Consider the following 24,217-nt stretch of genomic DNA (forward strand, 5'->3'; position numbering starts at 1 on the left):
AACTGTGAACTGGAAGTTCTTTCATTTTAGCTGAAGAACGAAAATTGTCTGCCCCCCCCCATAATGTCTGTTTGACGACCAAAACCTCTGAACGAACTCTCATGTGTGGCCTTAAATAAGCCGTTCCCCACACCAAATAACTGGAAACATATCTCTTGAGCATTTATCGATAACGTTAGTCGATAAAAAATAATTAAACGGAACCGTTTTCGACCCTGGGAGAAGCTTTTTCTGTGTGAAGCTAACTTCGCGTTAGCTGCCTACCGAGCTGTGAGTGTCGGGACTCATCAAGAAAAAGACAGGAGGTAATGTAAAGTTATCATTGGGTAGTTATTTGTTATTATGTTTTGCTTTACTTGGCTTTATATAAGTTAGCTAGGTTGGGTATCGTTGACATGAAACGTGGACGCTAGCCGTCACAATAAACCAAGATGCAAATCAGGGAGATATGTGTGTTATGCGCAGATTCCCGGTAACGTTACTGTAGCAAATCCTTAGCTATTTAGTCACTAATAGATAGATCGATGTGTTCTATTCTATTCGATAGAATAGAACACTGACCAGAGACCAGTGTCCCGTCTGGTTGTGTAGCGACCACCCATAAACATTCTGGTTCTGTTTCTTATTTCCACATAACTAATGTTAGCTTGCTATCTAACTGCCATCGGGCCAGGGGCGTAGGAATGAGTCTACCGGGGGGGGGGGGGCACACATATAGGAAACATGTCAGATCCGTTAATGGTTACAGAAAAATGTAATAAATTAATTAAATAAATTTCTAATACAAAAGCAGTAAAGATGAATAAGGTATAGAAAAATACAAGGTTCGTATAGATGTTGGAAATGCTTGAATTTTAATGTTGTTTTATCAAGTACTAGAAAAGTGTTTACAGTTTTGAGAAAGTACTTGAAAATGCTTGAAACTGTATCCGTTATCCTGTTTATAAGCAGACGCACTGAGCAAAAACATAGCCGACGATGTCAAGCCCACGGACACCACAGAGCTCGTTTGTAAACAATGCTTTAAATAGATGCAGACCATGGGAGCAAACACGTCCAAGTTTTTGAAGTGTACAGCATAATACCATATATTTTAACGTGATTAAAAAAGTGAAATAATTTTCAATATGTATGTATTTGTAGAAATATGTAATTTACCACAGCTGTAAGCTGCTGGTAAAGCTTGAAAAAAGACCTGGAAAGTGCTTGAAAAGTGCTTGAATTTGATCTTGGTAAAGCTGTACAGACCCTGAAAATAATTCTGGGAAAGCTAGTGCAATATTAAAATCATGTTTATTATATTATTGTTTCACTACTTATTATGCTCAACAAACTAAAATCACCTCACCCTTAATATAGCACCTACCTGCAATAACTCTGCAGGGCTAGCTCTCCGTGCACCACCCTCACCACCGTTAGTTTCCAGCTCAGCCTCATCTCATCTCTAATATGAAAGCAGTGGAGATGAATAAGGTTTAGAAAAATACTTATGGGAATGTCAAGAACAAGTGAAAAACACACAGACACAATAACTCCTTCGCAACCTTCACAACCAAATCACATCATAAGCTTAACATCAACAAGTCTAACATTAGAAAAAAGAATGATCCTCTTGGATAAAATGATCACCAACTCACACTTTCTTTCTCTCTTTTCTTCCCTATGAGAAAGAAATCACTGAAACTGAGCTGCTGCTGTCTTTTCGTCTTAACCTCTGACCAGTCCGTGAGGGGGCGGGCCGGTTACAGGATGCTGTGTTGCGCTTTCAAGATAAAAGGATGATTTCAAAATGTAAGATTTTTCCCATCCACGGTATAATTTTTGGGGTGGGACAAATGCAACTGTCTTCAATATTGGAGGGGACACGTCCTATTGACAGAAACTCTGCTTCAATTGCTTCAGTTAGCTAAATTTTGCTTTAACTGACGTTATGGAAATTGTAGTCCAAACGGCCTTTTGATGATACTTATAATTAATATGGAGCTAGAACCATGACACCAAGATTTGGCATCAAACGGCATTGAAAAAGTAAACATTGGTATGAAAAAGTTTAACTGAAACATAAAATGTTTGCTTTTTTCATTCTTATGTCGTTTTTAAATGACATATTCTGATTTACTATCATGCCCCGGTTTTTAAATTTCTGTCTCTTCTATGGCATGGAGGAGAGGGGCAATGGGACAGCGATTTACATATTATTTGCATGCGGAGTAGAGATGGGACACCTAATGCTTATTCTCAATCAAAACAGTCACCGTTTACAAATTTATTTTTCACAACCACAACTTCGAAACATTGTTCCCATAGAAAAATGTAAGTCCCGCTGTAGAGAACAGGCACTCCGCTGGCACAGAGGTAGTAAGTATCAGCAGGTGCTGCTTTGCCAGAGCTCTCTGTCAGTGTGTGTCTATGCACGTCAGTAACCCGAAAACAGTCTTTCCCAGGAATAATCGGATTATTGAAGTTCCCCACGTATACATGAAAGGGGGTTGAATGGGAAAATGACGGAGTAACTCAATCTCCTGTACAGTAGGTGGCGCTCCACAAACATACAGCTGGTCCGAATACGACAGAATTACGACAGAAATGGGTCTTCTTGGTAGTGATTTACTTTCCATGGTAAAGTACTCAGTTTAAAAGTAAAGCTCTATTGTTGTTTTTTTCGTGGTGTTTTCAGCGTCGTTGCTTCCTGGTTTATTCTATTTCCAGATCAAAAGCCACTGCCATGGAGTGGGCAGGGGGAGTTTTAACCCAAGGAACATGCGCAGACGCAAAACCTGATAGTAACCCAGGAAGGCTGTTTACGTGCATTACAACGTGAAGGGTCAGAACATGTTGACGATCTGCCAAAGCAGAGTAGTATCGTCTATAGTGCACATTCTATCTACTGCTGATCTATGCTCTTGCACAGACGCATCAGGATTTTTTCTTCCATAGCCAAATCACACTTTTGGCTAGTCTCATGCACCGCCCTAAAGACGCGCCAATCAACCAATCCTAGTAAACTGCAGGCACTGACAAGGATTTCTCATCCCCCATCCTGTTTGAGTATGAGAGTAGCAGGAAGTCAGGACTAAAAATGTAAACATCGTGTACTAACAGCACATAGTGTAGTGAAATGAGGAGGTCTTGTTTAGATAATAATTAAAATCAATAAATAAATAATAATGTCAACTCCACTGCTGTTTTCTGTCCATCGCGACACTTTCAATGCACGCGACAGGAATAAAATAGAAACCAGGTAGTATGCTGAGAGTGCAACAGTGAGGAGACCAGCCACACCACAGCTAGCAGAGGCAACAGGTAGCTTTAGGCAGCGTTTGTTAAATGGCCATTGTATTCTGTTTGCAAAGTTGCACAAACTGATTCAAATCTGTTCAGAAAGGTTCTTTGGCCTAAATGTTATAAATAGGGCTATATTTTTACATAGGGAAATACTTTGGTTGCACTGTTCAGTAACTTGCAAAATAATTAAAAATGAATGTAGTGATAAAATCTTGATCCTGATTTCTATAATAATATCTATAGTAATGTGAATATGACTAATATGTTATGGCAGTTAATACAGCAGAATAGTAGAAACAAGTACAGCTAAGGTATAGATTATAATAGTAGCAGGAAGCGTCATGCAGGACCACGGCAGCAGGCACCACCATGATCAGCAGAGACATGCGCGACGACAAAGCACAAACAACTCTGGGGAATAAGTTGACTTAGTAACATGCATTGATGAGACATGAATGATACAGACAGAGAGGAGAGAAGCTCAGAGTATCTGGAAAAGTCTGTAAGTACAACATTGCTAAGGGCTCGTAAGTCCTAGCTGTAAGCTTTATCAAAAAGCAAAGTTTTAAGTTTACTCTCAAATATGGGGACAGTGGCCCTCATTTATCAATCTTGCGTGAAAACAGGCGCAGATCTGAGCGCAGAATTGGTCGTACAACGGGACACACGTTTGATTTATGAAACATTCGTATCTGACCGATCTCAGCGTACGAATGAGCGGGCCTTGATAAATGCGGCAGCTGAATTCGATCGTCATTAACATGTTACGCCCTTAAATATTCCTGGTTCGGAGGCCTTGCCCACTGTGGTCAAACATGCAGAGGAGAAACTTTTCCGACACACAGATCGGCATCCTGACATCCGAGATGGAGCAAAACAAAGATGTGCTTTTTGGCAGTATTAAGAGTGGAATAAAAGGGGCCCATAAAAACGCTTTATGGAAAAGAATAATGGAGGCAGTCAACCCAAAGCAGCGCTCCACTGTGACCCGTGTGCATGTGTGCGCACTGTTGAACCTGTGCTTCTGCTCTGTAGCGGGGTTTGCCAGCGAGGTTATTAGGTATTCCGTTAGAGGATAACCTTTGTCACATAGAAGAACCATACCAAAATGTTAATCATCTGATGCCTTGTTTGATTTAATGCAATTTATCGAGGGTAGCCACTTACCGAGGAGATGATTTTGGCTCTTCATTGTGCTTTACTGCAGCCGCGCGCCAACACATTCATTCATTCATTCATCTTCAACCGCTTGTCCCTGTCGGGGTCGCGGGGGTTGGAGCCGAGCTGTTTTGAAATATAAAAGAATCTGGCCACCTGGCCATAGTAGTAGAGCTCATAGTAACAAATGCATGGACTAGTTTTTCTGCATCTTTCCTTGGAGACATAATGCCAAGGAAACTTAGTGCAGCAGATGAAAACTACATCAAGCTTATTTCCCTTCAAAATTGGAAGATGTCCAGCAATGCCATCAGCTTAGAACTGGCAGAAACCAGGGGGACCCAGGAACATCTATCTACTTACCTGAGGGGTCTGGACAGAAGTTTTAGTCGCAGCCAAAAAGCAAAACTTCCGATGTGGAAACAAGACAGAGAGAGTCAACTATGCATGAAAAAATAGGAACTGGGTTACAGAAAAATGGCAGCAGGGTTTCTGGACTGATGAGTCAAAATTTGAAATATTTGGCTGTAGCAGAAGGCAGTTTGTTCGCCAAAAGGCTGAAGAGCTGTACAATCTTGAGTGTCTGCAGGCAACAGTGACGCATGATGGAGGTTCCTTGCAAGACAGAAGCGAATGGGCGTCTTAATAAACTGAACTGAATATTGGCCACATTTTATAAGCCAATCTAGGTTTTGGGTTAGCAGTAATTTTTTTTATAGGCCTGCATTGCAAGCCTCCTCTCTTGAGGAGTTATTCTTCAGATGGACCATCAGAAAATAATTGTTGTTTGTAGTTTATCTTTGCTAGGATATGGCTGGGAATCACCCCAAACATGGCACAACTGTTTTTCAGTTTTACAAGGATATTTAGCTGTGTGTAGTTTTATGTTATGTTCACATTTCATCTTAATTGAGTCTCCAGATTGCAACTCTGTCTTTAGTGGACATATTTTTATGCTATTTGTTCCCACTTTGTAGCCCATTGTTATTCCAGTCTGTGTTTCCTTCACCCGACTCAATATCATTCATCTATTTTATTTCCCTGGGGGCAAAGAACCCTTTCACTGGTCATTCCCTGTCTGTCCACCTCTTCGGCTGCCGTACTTGATTTGATTAAGTTCTTATCTTTGTTTACCTCTTATTTGTTTATTTTTCTCTAAGGATTTGCTAACTTTTGCAAGTACTGCACATTTTTTGGAGTTTTAGGACCTTCATAGTTCACTGTATCATGAAACGGTTGGACCCCATCTCTGAGGTTTTGAATTGGTCAAAAGCGCTGGTAGTATGTAAAATCATTCATGAAACATTGGTATTAGCAGAACTAAGAAGCAATGGAAGCAGTTTCTGAAAAAGAAACTGGCCTTCTGTGGGTTCCTCACCGCAAATTCCTTTCCGTCTCTTTCTTCCAACCAGCACATTGAGCTGGTGCCTTATGCAAACAGAGCAGGGGAGATCCTTGTGAGCTCAATAATTCCGTGCCAAAACGGCTTACAAAACAATTATAGCAATTCACAGATATATTTTTACACCTAGTCACTTACTTAGATGCAAATGCAATGTAATTATCCATCGTTTAATTACTAATTTAGTACAATTCCTAACTGTTTTTTGTTTTCCAATGATGAATAAAGAAGTAACTTGAGAACTCAGTCATACTTACAAGAATATACTGTATAGTTTAATAACACTTCAGATCAGGGAAACCTCTGGCACATGCACATGTGTGCAACTGAAGAAAAATAGCATTACAACTGTTTCTCTTCCAGACCAAATATTTAATATATACAATATTAACATAATGTGCATGTTTTTATGCTTAATATATTCAGCTGTTGATACACAGACCAATTCACACATTGCGCACAGAAGCACACTTTGGCCAATCTGGTCAGAATTACGCATCGTTTTTGTGAAACGAAAGACTTTAAAAGAAGTTTTGTCCCCTCAGCGATCACAGCGCTGAACATAAATATGTAGATCATTGCTATGTGCTGCCTATATGTTGTTCTGGGGATATGTGGGAAGAGGGTCTGTTTGTTATTTGTGAGGACAGGGTGTGTTATCTCTGTATATGATGTCTTTTTGTTGTGCCTTTTTTTCGCATGTATGCTGCCATGGAAAAAAGAACTGACTTGTGTGAAAACGATTATCCCCTTGGGGACAATAAAGAACCTAACCTAATACTCGTTGCGGCTTGGCCAAATCAGTTTCAGAACAGTGCTTGTGTTTTCCACTGTTGTGATCTGCTGCCAGTGTCAGGATGCACCAAAATGATCAGACTAGCATGCTGACGGTAGTGGGTGGGTCTTTAGTGATTTTCTGAGTGTCTATTGGTTAGTTTCACAGAAAATGGTGACGGACACCACGGTCCACCAACCACAAACTGAGAGGCAAATGATGCCAGACACAAGTGCTTCCTGTCTTCTAATTGGCCGTGTGAGTGACCTATGAGCTTGCAGTAAAAAGAATGCGGAAAAGGAGAGTCGGCCGTCTCCAGCAATATATACAGTAGATCACGTTTGTGCACTGTGTAATCGTTAAGATATTGATATAGACAGTGAAAAAACAGCAGTAGGATGTTTTAAAAAAGCTCACTAAAGATTACGAACATCACCTTGCTTGATTCCAACAGTTATTACAGAATATACTATTGTTATTTCAGCTATTTTAAATACATATATGACATATGCCAACTATGTATATGGACAACATTTAATCAATTTACTAACTACAGAGCCATACGATACTCATAAGCATACCGCTTTGTTCGAGACAGACTCGTGCTTGGTGCAAATGCAAAGATTTCTACATCCAGTAAGTCCTCCTGCGTTCACGAGAACCAAAAATGGCTGCATCCTTAAGGGCTTTCCATAGGAATGAACGGGTGCCATATTTTCATCCGCTTCTTTAATTTTTCATTCTTTTTTCTATGTCCACGGTTATTATTTGACAAATGTCACAACTGTTTTATGATGTCTCCCAACCCTAGTCTACACTTGCCGCCTCCTTTTTATGTTTAATTTCATACATGTATGGTGATGTGAGCAGAGGTAGCCCACCTCCACTGTGATACGCTGTGGGAAACCCTGCATGTGTTTGCACTTGTATCATGTTGTTGCCATTGATAAATGATGATGGCCACTGATGCTAAGATTGATCTAAAATGATGTTATCCCTCACTGTCCTTTCATAGGTCGTTAGTTTGCACAGAGGAAGACGGCAGGAATTGCTGGGATTCAAGCATCCCTTCTCATCATCGGCTCCTGAGATGACATCACAGCAGCCACAGCTTCCCAGTGCTGTTATTCCTCCCCAACTTGGCCAGAACTCCTCTGCTCAGCAGGCCAGGCCTCACATCCAGGCCAATCAGCTGGACTCAAGTCATAGTAGTGCATCCTCTGGAACTCTGGATCACAGAGCCCTGACAGGCAGACCGGGCTGCTCTGGTCTGGCAGCAGTCAATGGGGAGGGGACCAACAGGAACGTTTCTCCCTCGTGCACCAACTCTAGCTTGTCCAGAAGAGATGGGGGCATTGAGCCATGGCCTGAGGAAGCGGTGGACAACTCCCATGGGCTGTACTCTCTTCATCGCATGTTTGACATAGTTGGAGCCCAGCTAACTCATCGGGATGTCAGGGTACTGTCATTCCTGTTTGTTGATGTGATTGATGAGTACGAGCGTGGCGGCATCAGGAGTGGAAGGGATTTCCTGCTGGCCCTAGAGCGCCAGGGTCGATGTGATGAGACTAACTTCCGACACGTTCTCCAGCTTCTGAGGATTATCACCCGCCATGACCTATTGCCTTATGTCACACTCAGGAAACGTCATGCTGGTGAGTAATGCAGTTTCATCACTGTGTTTATGACAACATCCATTTTTTCGTGTCTATAAGGTTAAATTAAATTTAAAAATGTTAAAAGTTGAAGAAAAAAAACCTTACAAATGACTTGAGGCACTATTCTAAAGTTTTTGGGTTTAATCAATTTTGACAGAATATTTGGATGACGATAGCACAAATGTCAAAGCGGTGTTACTTTCAAAACATTGTCAAAATTTTGTTGTTAAAAAAATGTAACTTGTATTCTTAATAATACATGCTATAAACTACTATGACATAACCCTTAATTAGAAGTTATTATAAGCATAAAAAATATAATTATAATTAAAGCTGCAAGCAGCGATGAACGGGCCCTCGCACTCTGCGTGCGTCGGGGCATGGCCGTGCTTTTACACAACCTCAGGGTGCTGCATGGTATCACCATGCCACAACGACATGGAACAAAATCTAAAAAAAATTTCAGAGTATCTTTTGGTAACACATGTCTTTAGATGATGCTATCTGATTTTGAGGTTGATTGTGTTAAATCCCTAGGAGGAGTTTGTTAAAGTTAGACACAGGTAATGTGCGAAAAAGACCATACAATTTAAAATGGCCGGTATGGTTTGATGAGTTATGCCTACCGGTTTTCATAATTTTATGTCAGTCCTGGGGGAGGGGCTGTAAATTAGTGTTTGCCAATAGGGGGCGCTATTATTGTGGGTCAATATTGAGATGCAGGTGTGTTCAGGCCGGGACTCTTGCATGTATGCATCAGAATGTATCAGAAATTTGGTGAAAAATGGACAATGTATGGTCAGATTAAAACTTCTTCTTGTTTGGCAATATGGCTGACTTTTGCGCCACACCACTCCCACGCAGAGCATTGAAAACGCTGTGTATCGTTTGTTCACATGTCTTAAGATGGTACCAACCAATTTTGAAGTAAATCGTGTTAAATCTCTAGGAGGAGTTCGTCAAAGTATAAAGACGTAAATACATGTGATTTCCTGTCGCCAGCAGGGGGCGTTATGACTGTGAGACAATGTTGAGATGGGTTGTTTCAGGGCGAGGCTGTTATGAATCATGAGAGAGATTGGACAATTTATGGTGACTTCCTGTTTTCATGGCGAGAGGTGTAACTTTGGGGCCATGCCACAGCGTCAGGGAGCAAAAAAAAAGACGTGCAGAGTATCGTTTGATCAGACATGTCTTTAGATAATACTGGTCTATTTTGAAGTTGATTGTGTTAAAACCCTAGGAGGAGTTTAATGCAACGAAGATGCAAAGATCGACAAATATAATTGTGTATCATCAGCGTAACAATGAAAAGTGCTTCCTTATAATATTTCCTAAGGGAAGCATATATAAGGTGAATAGAATAGGTCCAAGAACAGAACCCTGTGGGACTCTGAGACTGACTTTGGTGTGCATGGAGGATTTGTCATTAACATTTACAAACTGAGATCTATCTGATAAATAAGACTTAAACCAGCTTAATGCGGTCCCTTTAATGCCAATTAGATGCGATGGTCAGTAGTGTCGAAGGCCGCACTAAGATCTAGTAAAACAAGTACAGAGACAAGTACTTTGTCTAAAGCTATTAGAAGGTCGTTAGTAATTACCAATTAGTTACCAGTGCTGTCTCAATGCTATGATTCATTCTAAATCGTGACTGGAAGTCCTCAAATAACTCATTATCATGTAAAAAGTCACACAGCTGATTGGCGACTAATTTCTTAAGGATCTTAGAGAGAAAAGGAAGGTTAGATATATGTCTATAGTTGGCTAGTACCTCAGGATCAAGACTGGGCTTCTTAAGAAGAGGTCTAATTACAGCTACTTTAAAAGACTGCGGTACATAACCTGCTGATAAAGACATATGAATCATATATAATACAGGAGTGCTAACTAAATGTAACACTTCTTTAAGTTATTTAGTTGGAATAGAGTCTAGGAGAAAATTAGAAGGCTTTGATGCTGAAATAGTAGTGGTCAATTTGTTAAGGTCAACTGTAGAAAAGCAGTCCAAGAATAATCAGGTCATACAGTTGTTTCTAAGGTTCCTTGGTTTGAAGAAAAATTGGTGCAAAGCGAGTTGATTTTGTCTGTAATAGTTCTAATTTTATCATTAAAGAAGGTCATGAAGTCATTACTACTGAGGGTTATAGGAATACATGGCTCAATAGAGCTGTGGCTCTCTGTCAGCCTGGCTACGGTGCTGAAAAGAATCTAGGATTGTTTTTATTCTCCTCTATTAAATATGAGTAATAGGCTGCTCTGGCATTACGGAGGGCCTTCCTATATGTTTTTAGACGTTTTTGCCAAACTAAGCGAGATTCCTCCAATTTAGTGGAACGCCATTTCATTTCCAATTTTCGCTTTATTTGTTTTAATTCACGGGTTTGTGAGTTATACCACGGAGCTAACTTCCTCTGTTTTATTATCTTCTTTTTTAAAGGAGCAACAGAGTTGAGTGTTGTTCGTAGTGAGCCTGCAACACTTTCAACGTTAGTTTCAGAGAAACTAACGTTAGTACAGGAATCTTGAATATTAGGATAAGGCATTAAATTAAATGCAGATGGAATCTATTCCTTACATTTAGTTAAAGCACTATCAGATAAATATCTAGTGTAGAAACCTTTGCCCAGGGGTGAGTAGTCCTGTCATACAAATTCAAAAGTTATTTAATAATGGTCTGATAAAATAGGATTCTGTGAAAAGACTATTAAGTAATTGATTTCCACACCATAAGCCGAAACAAGGTGATTAAAACAGTGAGGTCTATGTACACTCTGACTAAAACCAATTGAATCTTTTAGAGAGATAAACGCAATACTAAGGCTGTTATTATTATCAACGTCCATGTGAATATTAAAATCTCCTACAATGATAACTGTATCAGATTTAAGGACTAAATTTGATAGAAACTCTGAGAATTCAAATAGAAATTCAGAGTACGGACCATGAGCCCGGTACACTATAACAAGTATAATTGGCTACACGGTTTTCCAGGTTGAATGTGAAAGACAAAGAACAAGACTTTCAAATGAACTATAGTTTAGTTTAGATTTAGGGTTGATTAATAGGCCTGAGTCATAAATAGCTGCAATGCCTCCTCCTCGGCCACTGCCTTGAGGAATATGAGTATTAATATGACTGGGAGGAGTGGATTCATTTAGTTTAACATATTCTTCAGGACACAGCCAGGTTTCAGTCAGACAGAATAAATCAATATGATTATCTGATATCAGATCATTTACTAATACACATCTCTGATTTCTGATTTTGTTTCATTATCGCAGATTTAGTGTTGATTTGTATCAAGTTTTTCTGTATAGCTCCTCTTCTGTTAATTTTTGATTTAATTAATTTGGATGATCGTGAGGCACACAGCACTTGTATAGGATAATGAGCTGGAAAGTGATCCACAGGGAGCTTGGAGAGGTGTGTAATACTGCAACTATGCTTGCTGTGCGTCTGTGGTAGGGGCAGCGCAGAGAGGTGATTTAAACTGTGACTCTTCTTCCTGATCCCAACACTAGGTTGTTGTCAGGAGGTGGTGGTGGTGCAGGACCAGACAGTCAGGTCAATGTTGGCAGATAAAAGTCTTGACCCCTCCTGGTTAGGGTGCAGGCTGTCGTGTTTAAAAAGCTTGGGTCTGTTTAAGAAAGCCATAAAGTTTTCCACAAATGGAATACTTTTCCCCAGGCAGTATTCTTTAAGCCACAGCTGGCAAAGGCGGCTGTACATGACGTCACCCAAATGTGGCGGGGGAAGCGGGCCAGAAATAATGAGTGGAGTTGAGCTCACCAGAACCAGAGCCACCGCTCCGTCCTCCCTGATGAAGCACTGCCACTCCGCGGGGCGAAGGCAGGAGGTGGAAGGTGCCGATGACTTGGGCTTGGCTCCCTGGTGGTGCCAGCTGGAGTCGGTGAGTGCTGGTGCCGGAGATATGGTGGTGATGGAACCAGTCCACGGCAGGGTGGTGTTGTCGGGGCACACTCGCACACAGCCATCATATCGCAGCCTGTGTTTTGGATCAGTCATCCCGGGACACAGAACCACCTCAGGGAGGTGAGTTTAATTCCGGCCCTGGAGCCGAATGTCCAGGGAGACCTTCTTCATCCTGAAGATAACTTCAAAATCAAACTTAAAGCAGACTGACTTGCCGCTGCTTCGGTTTAACTCACTCTCTTCTTGTTCAACAAACAAAACGCCACTGACGCATTTACTCAAAACTATAAAGAATGATCAGGTAGGTAACGTAATGTTTAACATTATAATGAAAAAACTAAACATAGAGGCATTCACAAGGACAGCAAGACATTCTCACAAAAACAACCAACATGGTGGGAAATCTAGTAGTCAGGCTTTAGTAGTGCAAACTGACTGTTGCAACATCTGTCTACATTCTGTGGGATGGAATCCAATTTCAAAATAACATCAGAAACCAACTATTGTTTTCAGTGTGCCCAGACCCTGTTGACCAGTACCTGGAAGAGACATCCGTGCGCTACCTTTCACCAAGAGGAGCAGTGCTGAGTAAGGACACTGCGCTTCACAGAAGAACAGGTGTGTGTGTGTGTGTGTGTGTGTGTGTGTGTGTGTGTGTGTGTGTGTGTGTGTGTGTGTGTGTGTGTGTGTGTGTGTGTGTGTGTGTGTGTGTGTGTGTGTGTGTGTGTGTGTGTGTGTGTGTGTGTGTGTGTGTGTGTGTGTGTGTGTGTGTGTGTGTGTGTGTGTGTGTGTGTGCGTGTGTGCGTGCGCTCATTTCTTCAATGAGCAGGATAAGAGTAAGATTAGTAATAAATGCAGCCTATGGAACATCCTTATAAGTAAGTATGTGCTGTTATACAGAAGCTTGATTAATGTTGAAATTAATGTCACTTTTTAGGTCCTCAGCCAGTCATTTGCTGTTCTCCATCAGGACCCCATGTTGGCCCTCCCCGAACAAAGCCAGCTCCTCCTGCTGTACCAAACCGCAAACGGAGAAGTCACTCTTCAGCTGACTGCAGAGAGAAGCAAACATGTGGTAAAAAGAAATACGACATAACCATGGATTATCTGTTTCGTTTGCTCTCAAAAATCTCAGACATTGGTTGAGACCAACACAGGAACATGTTTACAGGCCTTAAGTTACCGGGTTACAGTGGTTGTTGTTGTGTTTGTTGTTGTTGTTTTCCAAAAAAACTTTCAAATTAAAAAGGAGTCTAATAATACCCAATATTTATTAAAGATTTATGACTATAACAACGTCACACCGTGCTGAGTTGCATCTCAAATTAATCTTCAGATTCTCAGCTTTCAGGTGATGTGTACCACTTCTATATGGTCTAAGGGTGGCTGTGGGTCAGAGGTAGTATGGGTCGACCTCCATTTAAAAGATCGGCGAAGTGCCCTTGGGCAAGACACTTAATTGTGTTTTGAGTTATTAGATAACATGAGGCCGGTAGCCTCTGCCGTGTGAATGAGTGAATATGACAAGTAGTGTAAAAGTGCCTTGAGTTGTCAGAAGACAAGAAAGGCGCTATATAAAAACAAGTCCAGTTAAAGCTGCGAGCAGCGATGAACGGGCCCTCGCACAGCCAGTCGACCCCGGCAGGCTTGGCCGTGCCTTTACGGGACTGCGGGATCCTGCACGGAGGGTGCGGCGCAGCAGGCTATCTATCGTGACTCTTGCAGCACTTCCCGCGTCCCCTCTGTGGCGCTATATAGCACGTTCTAAACACACGTTGTGTTCCTCTGTATCAAGTGAAGAAAGTACATTGACAATTTGATGTAAATTGGTCAATTAATGCCATATAAGGCTGTCTTCCTCTTGCCAGCAGGTGGCTCTGTGGAGGTCCTCAGGTGTGGACTCTTAGCATGGCTGGGATGTTTGGTGCAGTTTGGACAATGTATGTTGAAGTTAGAGCGACTTTCTGTTTCATGGTGAGAAGCACAAAATGGCCAGCATGCAATCATGTTATCGGCGCTAAAAAGATGCCTTATGTTTCCCTACATGCAATGCAGAACCCACAATGAAAATTACATATAAATTGAATGATGTTTGACATTTTTTTTTCCTGCCACTTTGAGTCAATATTGAGATGTCGGTGTGGTCAGGCCTTGAAAGGCTCGCCGTCTAAAAAGCGGCCCGCCCCGCGGCTGTCAACATACATGCACTGCTCCACAGAGAGTAAGATAAGAAGCGTTGGGACGACCGTCACCTGCTCATCTTACAGAACAGATACGTTTCCGTTTTATTAAGTAGATCAACTCACACCCGCGTTTTCTCATGCTGTATATGTTTTTTTAGACATATGAACAGTATCTAAGTAGTGTAAGAAGATGGTGCCGTCAGCACCATAACACGTCAGCTCCCACAGCTGACAGCACTATCTTCTTACACTGCTTACATATTATTTCTGTCTTATCTGTCACTCTGTTGCTGTTTAGCCTCTTACATGATTGATATGGAGAGACATCTGGGGGTGTATATTAGGGGTGTCAAACTCTATGTAAAAGCGGATTTGCAACAAAATCTTTGAAACTTACTATCCGATAATAAGTGTGAGCTTAACCTCCACCGTGAACGTGGAATTGTATCCCGTGGAAAACTAATGTCAACTGTGGTAGGAGCATGGTCAGAGGTGACTGTTGGGTCATATTCACATGCATTCACATCAAGGTGATTGTTATCGATTAGGAAAAAAATGGATTCGGGAGAATGTGTGGTGTACATGGGGGGAAAAAAAGGAGAAATCTTTACCATGGGGATTTCTAAACCTCCGAAATTCCCAACTGTGATGCATATGTTTTTACTAGTGGTGTGACACGATTAAAAAAATGAATCTAATTATTTAGAGGCTTTGTTATTAATGAATGAACATGTTCAGCGTTGGGGTGGAGCGGAGGCTGAAGAGCTCCGGTGGGAGGTGAATTTTTACATAGTCGTGCCCTTGTCCATGTTTCCACTTGGTCCTTTCTTAAGCCCAGTTCAGACCAAAGATTCGCAACGCAACTGTTTTCAAACGTTGCAGGTGAAAGTGGTGTGAACTGACCTGTCTTGTTGCAAATCTAACCAGCTGATGTCGCCGCCAGCGATTCACTTGTGAAATCGCCAGTGGCTGGATTAAGAATGTAACACACATCACCTGTTTCAACAGCCAATCAAGTCTGAGCAAAGTCCACCGGTCAAGTCACTGACAAACTCAGCTGGTTGAAAAGGCAGAGGCTCAACGTGTGTGTGTGTGTGTGTGTGTGTGTGTGTGCGTGCGTGCAAGACTGTACATTACTTACTGTATATCCGGCTATGAAAAAAGCCTGAAAAGTCAGAGGTCAGAACAGAAGTATAGAGAGCTATTGCTTTGGAGATAATACACCGTCTCGTCGTATTGGTCTGAAGGGGAAGGTTTCAGAACGTTGCAGACCTGCATGTTGCAAGTACTTGCGAGTTTCAACTTGTTGCGTTGTGAATCTTTGGTCTGAACTGAACTTAAGAACTTAAATGTCAGCCCACTGAACCCAGAAACAGCTCACATCGCTTCTCATCGGTTTAATTTCTCTCGTGTTGCATCCTGTGCATCAGTATTACAGGCGGGAACTCGTGCAATAAAAAATGAATTGCGATTAATTGGGGGTTTTTTGTCGCGTTATTTTTCTGTAATTAATTAATCCTAATTAAGGTGTTTAAGTCCCAGCCCTAGTTTTTACTGTGTGTGCTGATTTGGACAGTGTAATCTGTGTGCGAGAAGATCTATCGAGAGTCACATCCTTCACCCGATTGAAGTCCGGACCCATGATAATGCAGTAACCGTCAGCGTTTGGGATTTTGGCGAATAGCCTTGTAAAAAACTGTTAATTTTCCCAGGTGGGTCGCATAAACCGAAACTAAGACCACTGGTGTGTTCTGAAGTGTGCCCGGAGCTACGACATAATGGCCATCAGTATCTAGGATTACAAACAGGACCCTTTTATGAATGATGCTAGCTGCCCCTCTAACTCTAGCTTTACATTTTGAATAGAATAAGTGGCTCATCCACGCCCTCTTAATACGTGAGGTGTCAGCTGATTTGAGATGTGTTTCCTGCAGGAACATTACATCCCCCTTAAGGTGCTGTAACTTTCAAGACCTTAACTATTTTGATCGTGTTGTTCATTCCCTTAATATTCCAGGAAATAAGACGTACTCCAGTACCTGTCTTAACACTGCATGACCTTAAAGTATTCTCTAGTAGTGTAGGAAGAGATTTGGGAGGAAGGGTAAAACAGAACAAACGAAAAAAAAACAACCAGAGTAAAAAAAAGCAGGGGGCCGAAACACATTAAACAAAACAAAAGAACATATTAGCGAACTAAAACAATAAAATTTGTGACCAATCTGAGGGCTACTCCCATAGAGTAAAAACATCATCGGAGCTCTCCAGCTCGCAACTAACAGCTAAACTGAGCTTCCGGGCTCTCCTCCCTTAACTAACAGTGTTTGACCCTTTTAAGTCACCATAGGAAGAGAGAAAAGATAAATAAAAAGATAAATAAAAACCCAAACAGACAGCAAGCACAATGTCAAGTAAATAAGCCAATAGAGGGCACCAGGATGCTTTAGGGCAGGCAAACCATGAAGGTATTTTTCTACATCAGATAAGATAAAAAAAGAATGCCTGCCTATATGAAACCCTACCGTCCACCCTGGGTTAGAATGCATATGCTGTATCGATGCAAGTCACCTCTGTTGTGTTTTTTTTTAAATTTGATATTCCATATATATATTTATACAATATAGTTGTATATATTTGTATTCTTTTTTTCTTATATATGCTGTCTATATAATATTTTTGTTTGTATATCTGGAGTTCTGTCACGAAAATAATTTCCCCCTGGGATTATAAAAGTATTTCTGATTCTGATCTGATACATCATTCTGGTAAGTGTCAGGCTTCAGTAAAACCCTTTGGCCAAACAGGAAACAAGAATACTTCAGATAACCCTGTGGTGGTGGGTTATAAAATTTTTAAATAAAATAAAGATTTACAGGAAATGTATAGTAACTGAAATCCACATGTAGAAGAGCTTCCAGTACTTGGCACGAAGGTCAACTAAAGACAATCTGAATTCACATAACTGTGCAAACAGGCACAAAAAAAGAGTGAAAAAACGTGAATTCAAAAAACAAGGGATCTCTGTCCCATGTCCGCAGTGTGTTAAAATTTAGCGATCTTTTCAATACTCTTAACAGTCAGAATATCAGCAACCCATCAGGACTGTAACTACTAATGCTGCTCAAATCTTTCATTTTCCAGAAAGATGGATTTGCTGTTTTGCCGACCGGATATGGTAAACGTTTATGTTACCAGTTAGCCCTGCTAGTCGCTAAACGAATGGGGCTTAGTGAAAACTAGATACATCACCATATTCATTCCTCTGATTGGTAGAAATTGATCATGGTGCTATCAATCTGCATGCATTCATCCAATCGCTATTTTGAACTACATGCGTTGGTGTCACCACTTGAGTTGGGAAGCTCTATTGATCTTTCCAGGCTATGTACCCCCAGTTTTCTCCAAGTTAAATTTAAAACTTTTTAAAAGCTTTTTAATACCACTAAGGATGAAATCCATGCTAGCTTCACAGCCATATTTGCAAGGATATAATAGAAAAAAATTCTTTACCAAGTACTTGAATTTAATTGGAAATCATTATACCGTAGTATTCAGAGTCATACCTAATCATAGTTTTGTGAGGTGTGTGTACTGTAGATGTGTAGATGTGTATTTGTCGCATTAAGAGCTCTTGTGCTATGAAAGCTATGAAAATACATATAGTTTCAAAGTTAGTTTCACCTTGGCTATATGCCAATGAAAATGCCTTCAGTAATTATTTTATCCCGCTCTGCTTTTGCATCTTTAGGCTGCCTGAAAGCAGAGTTGGTTTGCTTTTTCCCCGATCAGCTCATATGGGCGATGCTGTTGAACGTTCATTAGCATGTGGGATGTGTTTCCATTCACATCTACTACAATGGCGGCAAAAAGCCGACACTCCATCCTCTTTTGTTCGTTGCTGTCCAGAACCTGCACATGGGTTTTCCAGCTAAATCGATTAATTTGAACTGGCCATGTTGGGACTGATTCGCACGCATAACCATTAGTACCACTGACCTCAGCCTTGTCCACCAGCTCATGTGCATCTCTGACCAGACCTTCAGACACTTGCCTAACGACAAGCCTGGCTTTAGCTTGTTAGTAGCAAGGTACAGGATGGTTCATTTTCTTTCCTGACCACTAACTCGCACCAGAGCACACAAATTCAAGAAGCTTTATTTATCCCGAGGGAAATTATTGTGCAAAAGTTTCAATGTTTCAAGGATCAGAGTAAAAATAAGCCAACTTAAAATAAATCAAACAATTATCTAGATGTGACAGAGTGCAACAGACATTGTGGTTAAACGTAGGTATATACAATATACAACAATACGCACTGTGCAGTTTAGCAGCATATCGAAATAAAATAAGTACAAACTAAATAAGTGATAGGGAAAGTGTAGCAGCATTTCTTACTGAACTAAGTTACAGTACAACTAAATAGTAAAACTAAATAAAGTCTCCACTGTTCCTCACCTGACCAGGGGTTGATGAATTATAGAGTTTGATGGCCACCGGAAGAAAAGACTTCCTCCGGCGTTCTGTGTTACACCGAGGAAGAATGAGTCTTGACTGAAGGTGCTTCTGCTCGAGGTCGGCAGCTGTTGGAGAGGGTGAGTGTTGGTGTCCAGGATACTGTGAAGTTTAGACAGCATCCTCTTCTCAGACAACACCTCCAAAGAGTCCAGTTGGACCCCCAGGACGGAGCCAGCCTTCCTGATGATCCTACTGATCTTCTTGGCGTCTGCTGCCCTCAGTCTGCTGCCTCAGCACACAACAGCAAAGAAGATGGAGCTGGCTACCACCGACTGCTAGAACATCCTCAGCATGGTGTTGCATACATTTAATGACCGGAGCCTCCTCAGGAAATAGAGACGACGCTGGCCCTTCTTGTAAACAGCCTCAGTGTTCTTGGACCAGTCCAGTTTATTATCCAGGTATATTCCAAGGTATTTGTAATCCTGGACAACATGAACAGTCACACCGTTGATGGAGATGGTTGCGGGGGCAGATTTCCTCCTTTGGAAATTCACCACTAGCTCCTTAGTCTTGGTGGGGTTGAGAATCAGGTGGTTAGCTGCGGAATCAGGTGATTAGCTGCACACCCCTGTACTACTCCTCCTTCCCCTCACTGACACAGCCAACAATTGTAGAGTCATCAGCAAACTTCTGCAGGTTGCAGGACTCAGAGAGGAGCTGAAAGTCTGAGGTGTACAGGGTGAACAGAAAGGGGCAGTCTGACATACTGTGGTCGACCCGTCAAGTAGTCCGTAATCCAGGAAACCAGGGGAGGGTCCACCTGCATTGCCGTCAGCTTACTCCCCAGCAGAGCAGGCCGGATGGTATTGAACGCACTGGAGAAGTCCATGAACAAGATTCCCACAGTGGTTCCCGGTCTGTCCAGGTGGGCGCAGACACGGTGGAGCAGGAAGATGATTGCGTCCTCCACACCTAGTCTCGGCTGGTAAGCAAACTGTAGCGGGTCCAGAGATAAACTGACCAGGGGCCGAAGAAGTGACAGGACCAGCCTCTCCAGGGACTTCATCAAGTGTGATGTCAGCGCCACCGGTCAGTAGTCTTCGGAGGTGCTGGGACGCACCTTCTTCGGTACTGGTACCAGGCAGGATGTCTTCCGAAACAGGGACCTTCTCTAGACCCTCGGGCTGACACCGTCGGAACCCGCTGCTTGCAGCTCATTCCAGTGAAGGTCTGTCTGCTGTGTGCGTTGATGGGGGTGGAGAGAGGTGATGGCGGGGGGAGGGGACAGGTAGGGCAAAGTCAGGAAGAAATTGGGGGGGGGGGGGTCCAGAGCCCTTTCATCAAATCTGTTGAAGAACAGATTCAGCTCGTTGGCTCATTCAGTACCACCTCCTACTGTCTGGCTACCAGATGGTTTGTAGCCAGTGATGCTCCTCATACCGCTCCACACGTCCTTTACATTGTTCTGCTGGAGTTTGTGCTCCGGCTTCCTCCTGTAGCTGAAAGCACTTATTTATGACGTTACAGTATCAAGCCTATGCTATCCCATGAAAGGACCATAAATGAACCTTTGTTAAGGCCTTTTTAAATTAGCTATACTGCTCTCAAGGCCTTATTTAAAAAAAAAAGAAATATATAAACTTCAATGTTTTTTTTAACTATTAAGACCCCTCATGCACCCTGGACATAACCTGCCGCCAGCAGGACGCTAATGTCTGTCACATTGGACGAACTTTTTTCTCCATGGTTTTAAAAAGTTTTCGGCCCACATGGCCTCGACTTAAGAAATATCTGCGTCCACAGGAAACCAGTGAAACCGACTCAAAACGCTGTAGTCCACATGCCATGCCTGGATGTGGCGCTGTAACTGCCACAGAAATACACCATCAATGGAGAAGAAGAGACGGGGAGACACTGTGTAGAATACAAACACTGGAGAGTTTCTCTCCAATTCTGGAGACTTCCCTAATCCTCCTCCATCCTAGAGAGAAATGTGTCACTGTTTCTTGTGTTAGTGGAGACTTTTGTGGTGTTTTGGACTCTGATGCACCAATCACTCTGCAGTTAGTATCCTCAACGAGCAGAGGGGGCTGCTTTGAGCCCCTTCCCCCGTCTTAGCAACTTTTTTTAGAACAAGAGACTAGACACCAATTTAGCTCCTTATTCAGAGCATCAGGGAAAAGGGAGAAATCTGTGGTCGGTCTTATTCTTTCCCATGCATGTGGCTTAGAGTCCAGTTCAGTAAACAGTCTATGGGTCCGTCTCTCTCCTCTTACGCAGCAGCACTGTTGATGTTATGTGGCGCCGCGGTCGGAGGGGGGAGATGACTGCATCGTTTAACAAAGTATGTGGTTTCGCTGTCCAGACAACAACGCCACTCTGGGACCCGGTTTCAAATTATACCCATTTCAGGCTCCGATAACGCCGGCTGCATGGTCGGCCAAGCGATACTTAAGTTGTGCAGTTACAGGAAAAGTAGTGTCTCTGTCTGTCTTTGTGTCTGTCCATGTCTCTCTCTGTCCATCTGTCTGTCTTTTCTCTCTTTCTCTCTCCTTTTCTTCCTCCCTAACTGGTGCAGACAGATGTCCGTCCTCCACAGAGCTGGGTCTGTCCAACGTTCCTGCCTGTTATAGGGAAGGTTTTCGTTGCCACCGTACTCTACAGGGGAATTGTTGGGTCTATGTAAATCATAAATAAGTCATAGAGTGTGGTCTTTACCTACTCTGTAAAGTGTCCTGAGATAACTTTTGTTAGGATTTGGCACTATAAATAAAATTGAGTTGAATTGAATTGACTATTGCACGTAATGTTTCTTTAAGTTATTAATAGTGACGGCAGGTCTTAATAAAGGCGCAACAGACCCACAACTAACAGAATCTGTAAAGATTGGCCTACGAAAGGCTTTGAGGAGATGCCTTCAAGTGTGACTGTTCTAAACAGCTGCAAACACTTTTGCCTTGAGACATAGTCAGACGACCGGCAGTCAGACGACCGGCAGTACAGACTAGTTAATTTCAAGCATACCCTGCCCTTGAGACTTGTACATAAATCAGGCATTCGTCTGGTCAGGCTGCTTGTTCAGCTTTGATTTGAGTCATTTCAGACATAGAAGTCTGGTATTCAGATTAGAGCTCTCCGTTGATTCTTTTGACTATTACCTTGTGCTCTCCTCTTTCAGATATTCGCCTCCGGGTTCGTGCTGAATACTGCCAGCATGAGTCTGCGCTTCAAGGAAACGTCTTCTCCAACAAGCAAGAAGCAGTGGAGCGACAATTTGAGCGCTTCAACCAGGCAAACACTATCCTCAAATCCCGAGACTTGGGCTCCATCATCTGTGACATCAAGTTCTCTGAGCTCACCTACTTAGATGCCTTCTGGAGGGACTACATCAATGGATCGTTACTAGAGGCCCTTAAAGGAGTCTTTATCACAGATTCCTTAAAACAGGCCGTTGGCCACGAAGCTATAAAACTGTTGGTCAATGTTGACGAAGAGGACTACCAGGCTGGTCGACGCAAATTGCTGCGCAATTTGGTCACAAGTGGCGGGAGTCCACCAGGAGCTAACAAAGACTCTGTATCTTAGCATACAGGAGGAATGCTGCTGAGTCTCCCCCACAGGGAATAGAGGGAGATGTGGTTGTGTCGTTTGAGGTGCCTGAAAGGAACTTAAGGCCTTCGAGCCACCACATTGATTCTCTGAGAGCTAAATCATAGGATATGGACTTGGCACCCCCAAGTGTAGCATGCGAGGTCATTGGGAACTATGTTAGCAAAAAGAAGTAGGTGCATACAGGTTGACATTATTTTGAATGTTAGGCTGTTCATTTTCTTTGAGGAGAATGCCGATTCATGCGTGCATTGAATTGAACTAATATCTTGTTTTTGATATGTTAGCTCATTGAAACACATTCGCTAACTCTAATGATAGAAGATCTTCACAACCTGTTAAAAATCAAGTTATTTTTCAATACAGGCTGACAAGAATAACTTCAGTTCTAAGCTGTACCTTAATCGTCAAACTGGTTCATCTTTTTTTCCCAGGTTTCTTAGGTACATTACAGATTGATTAGATTAACTCAGTGACAGAGTATTCTGTATGTCATAGGAAAGCACAGACCATAGGATTTACTATTTGTTTTTCTATTTCTTTCAGCTTATTATGCCACTTTCCCAGAGTTACCTTGTCTGTAAAGAGGAACCCCTGCAGAGCCGTAGTTCATTGGTTCATATATGCTCACTGTGGACGTCATTGTGTCTTTGTTTTAACAAGTTTTTAGTTTTACGACATGGCTTGTTACCAGCAGCTGGGATTCTGGCCTAATGTGAAATTTCAACTCCCCAGTCACTGCCTTTGTGGATAATTCTAATGTGTTGAATGTTTCCAATGAAACACTGAGTCATTCACTGGTGTTATTTGCTTAGATTTGCAAATCAGTGCCAGTTTCAATGTCAGCCTGTAATCTTCTTACTTATTGACTCACTGATGTTCACTCATGTTATAACACTTAACTTCTCAAATTTAGAATGACAACAAATCAGGTGAAAATCACAGCCAGTGTGTGCAGAGTCATCTCAGATGAACAAATTACAAATCATACACAGTGCTTGTTTTGGGAAATTAAAGATATTTTACCCAGCTCTACCTGAACTTACATGTCAAATCTTTAGAAGTCTTCTCTGTCAATTGTTGATATGTCATGGCTCCAGGAGTCCTCACTTCCTTCTCCATCAGGCTGTGGGGATTCTATTCTAAAGGTTTGGGAACAGAAAAAAATAGCACTGTGCTTACCAACAAAATAGAAAGGTATTTAGCATGTTAATCCTCATAACTGAGTGTATGGATGGAACAACGATATACTTCAAGTTTCAGAATAGCAGTTGTGGGATGGCCACCTGAAGAGGATTAGAGATTCTGCTTCTTTTTGACACGATAATTTCATGCAGTTGTTTGAGATTTTGTGGAAAATTCATGCTACAAAACTCCCACCCCGCCTTAGGTTCCCTAAGCTCTTCTCTCAGCTCAAGTGGATTTTCTTCTCCGCGCTGCAGGATTTCAACAAGAACCTCAACTGATGTTTAGCTGTGATCAAGTTTTCAGGAGATCAGTAGTGTATATTGACAGCTCACATTCGCCCCATACTAGAGATCGACTTTTTAAGTAACTTCCATATTTGGGTACATTATTATAGAGTATTCATAGAAAAAAGATTTAATCAAAGAATCTTGTCCAAAATGAGGTTTTGTTGATGTGGGATCATGAGCATGAAAATCTTTTCCTTTAGGAATATTGTTAAGTGACTAGCTACTGTATTAAAGGTTTACTTGCGTTATGTCATTTCATTCTAATGAAATAAAAT

The 24,217-nt window shown here is 41.9% G+C and overlaps 1 protein-coding gene across 3 annotated transcripts; it reads left to right on the forward strand.

The window, feature by feature from the left end:
* Positions 1–45: 45 nt before the first annotated feature.
* Positions 46–24,149, forward strand: dedd (death effector domain containing). 3 transcript variants are annotated; one of them, XM_083920179.1, is made up of 6 exons: positions 46–305; positions 1,672–1,791; positions 7,636–8,275; positions 12,731–12,835; positions 13,155–13,292; positions 22,037–24,149. In XM_083920179.1, exons 3-6 carry the CDS (start codon positions 7,711–7,713, stop codon positions 22,441–22,443), a joined length of 1,215 nt encoding a protein of 404 aa, XP_083776305.1. In that variant the 5' UTR covers positions 46–305; positions 1,672–1,791; positions 7,636–7,710; the 3' UTR covers positions 22,444–24,149. The 3 variants fall into 3 exon arrangements, with proteins under 3 accessions (XP_083776305.1, XP_083776304.1, XP_083776306.1); XM_083920178.1 differs by lacking the exon at positions 1,672–1,791; XM_083920180.1 differs by lacking the exon at positions 1,672–1,791 and having other exon boundaries at positions 12,731–12,805.
* The last annotated feature ends 68 nt before the right edge of the window (positions 24,150–24,217 follow it).

Source organism: Echiichthys vipera (assembly GCF_963691815.1).
Source record: "Echiichthys vipera genome assembly, chromosome: 9".
Lineage (NCBI taxonomy): Eukaryota > Metazoa > Chordata > Actinopteri > Perciformes > Trachinidae > Echiichthys > Echiichthys vipera.